At 35.1% G+C, this 2279-nt stretch overlaps 1 protein-coding gene across 1 annotated transcript in view; it reads left to right on the forward strand.

The window, feature by feature from the left end:
* Positions 1 to 758: 758 nt before the first annotated feature.
* Positions 759 to 2279, forward strand: part of LOC106475152 (ras-specific guanine nucleotide-releasing factor 1-like) — a gene marked incomplete at its 5' end in the record, with an annotated part of 8242 nt that continues 6721 nt past the window's right edge. Inside the window, 3 exons of the mRNA XM_013935849.2 lie at positions 759 to 843; positions 1292 to 1489; positions 1657 to 1736. Coding sequence (XP_013791303.1) covers positions 759 to 843; positions 1292 to 1489; positions 1657 to 1736 — 363 coding nt within the window. The remainder of the gene's footprint in view (positions 844 to 1291; positions 1490 to 1656; positions 1737 to 2279) is intronic.

The raw sequence follows: 2279 nt of genomic DNA on the forward strand, positions 1-2279 counted from the left end.
ATCATTACATAATGTACCAGTTTTACAAATTGTCAGAACGTATCATTACATAATGTACCAGTTTTACAAATTGTCAGAACGTATCATTACATAATGTACCAGTTTTACAAATAGCCAGAACGTATCATTACATAATGTACCAGTTTTACAAATAGCCAGAACGTATCATTACATAATGTACCAGTTTTACAAGTAGTCAGAATGTATCATTACATAATGTACCAGTTTTACAAATAGCCAGAACGTATCATTACATAATGTACCAGTTTTACAAGTAGCCAGAATGTATCATTACATAATGTACCAGTTTTACAAATAGTCAGAACGTATCATTACATAATGTACCAGTTTTACAAATAGCCAGAACGTATCATTACATAATGTACCAGTTTCAGAAGTAACCAGAACATATCAAAACATTTTCAGGTTATTTGTTATTAAAGCCTTAATTCTCATTTTCTTTTCTTATTCTTGTACCCCTTGTGAAAAATAAGCTCTCCAACTATTATACTGTCTTCTGGTAGGTCAATGATGAGTTTATGGTGGGCAGAGCACAGATAGCCCATTGTGTATCTTTGTGCCAAAACAAAAAACAACTTAAAATTATAAAATACAAAAACAAAATAAGATAATGATTTGTGTAAATGACTGTACAGCACAGGTTTTACCTTTGTAACAGTATCTGTTTTTTAACTGTGTGTAACAATGATTTATATGCCTTACTTTTGTAACCTTTATATTTGTTATATCATTTAAAGAGAATTACTTGGGCAAGCATGGATGAAAGCCGAGAAAACAACAAAAGCTCCACATATCATACTGATGACTAGGAGATTTAACGATGTAAGTACTAAGGTCTGAGTTGTCAAAAGTGCTTTAATTATAGTAGCCATGGGGCTAACCATTTAGTTCAAAAGTGCCTTAATTATAGTAGCCATGGGGTTAACCATTTAGTTCAAAATTGCCTTAATTATAGTAGCTATGGGGTTAACCATTTAGTTCAAAATTGCCTTAATTATAGTAGCTATGAGGCTAACCACAAAAAACTGGTAGTGGCCATCCCACCATCCTGAGATTAAGAGGGACCTTGTTTGTGAGAAAGGGGAGAAATAAGGTTTATAACTAAAAATAAAAGCCTGCTACTTCTACTTTTGAGCACCTACATTTTTCTCAAGTTTTCGAACATCTGGTGTGCAGTCAAGAAAAACTTTATAGTTTCTGTGTAACTTGAACAGCTATTATAAAGTTTCATGACAACAGTTTCTTTAGCTTGGTAGTTTTAATCCAACAGGTTAGTCGGCTAGTTGTGTCCGAACTCATGAGAACTCCAGAAATAGCTAAGCGGGTGTTTATCATTGAGAAATGGGCAGCAGTGGCTGACATATGTCGCTGTCTTCACAACTTTAATGGTGTCCTCCAGATCTGTGCAGCATTTATGAACAGCTCAGTGTTTCGACTAAAGAAAACGTGGGAAAAGGTTTCTAAAACAGTATGTATCTTTCTCGTATAAATCCTTTTCTTCTTAATTAGAAGTTTGGAGAAAATTATATCCAAGTAAGCTTCAGTCTGGTATGTTTTTTAGCATTCAGTATTGGTATTAGACTTACCATTTTCTGACAAAATGTGCTAACTAAGTATCTTTTCTTTCTCAACTAGACCAAGCAGACAGTTGACAAACTGCAGGTCCTAGTTTCAGCTGATGGAAGGTTTCGGAACATGAGGGATGCCCTTCACAGGTTAAAATTGACAAATTTTGTTTTTTGATATCACAGGAGAGGAAGAAGTGTAGTAGTTGCATACATATTTTGTTTGAGGGGGTGATATCTGCAGGTTGTGTGACAGAGGTTAGCACTGAATTATCTGAAAGGCAATTAACATGTTATCAACTTATGAATTGGGATTTAGTGTTATTTGATAGGATAAATCCTAGTACGTGTATGACACTAGCTGAGAATCATTCCTGTGTGAAAGGCTGGTGGTTGTGTGACTCATGTTACTATGTATTTCTGTATGAGGGGTGAGAGTTCAGTTGTAGTGTGACATAGGTCATAATGTAGTTCTGTATAAGTGGTAAAGTCCAGTAGTTGTGTGACACATGTAACAATGTAGTGCTGTATGAGGGGTGAAAGTCCAGTAGTTGTGTAACACATGTTAAAATGTAGTTCTGTATAAGTGCTGAGAGTCCAGTTGTTGTGTGACACAGGTCATAACATAGTTTTATGTCAGTGGTAAAGTCCAGTAGTTGTGTGACACTTGTTACAATGTAGTGCTGTATGAGG

The sequence above is a fragment of the Limulus polyphemus genome, unplaced genomic scaffold (genome assembly GCF_000517525.1).
Source record: "Limulus polyphemus unplaced genomic scaffold, Limulus_polyphemus-2.1.2 Scaffold8156, whole genome shotgun sequence".
NCBI lineage: Eukaryota > Metazoa > Arthropoda > Merostomata > Xiphosura > Limulidae > Limulus > Limulus polyphemus.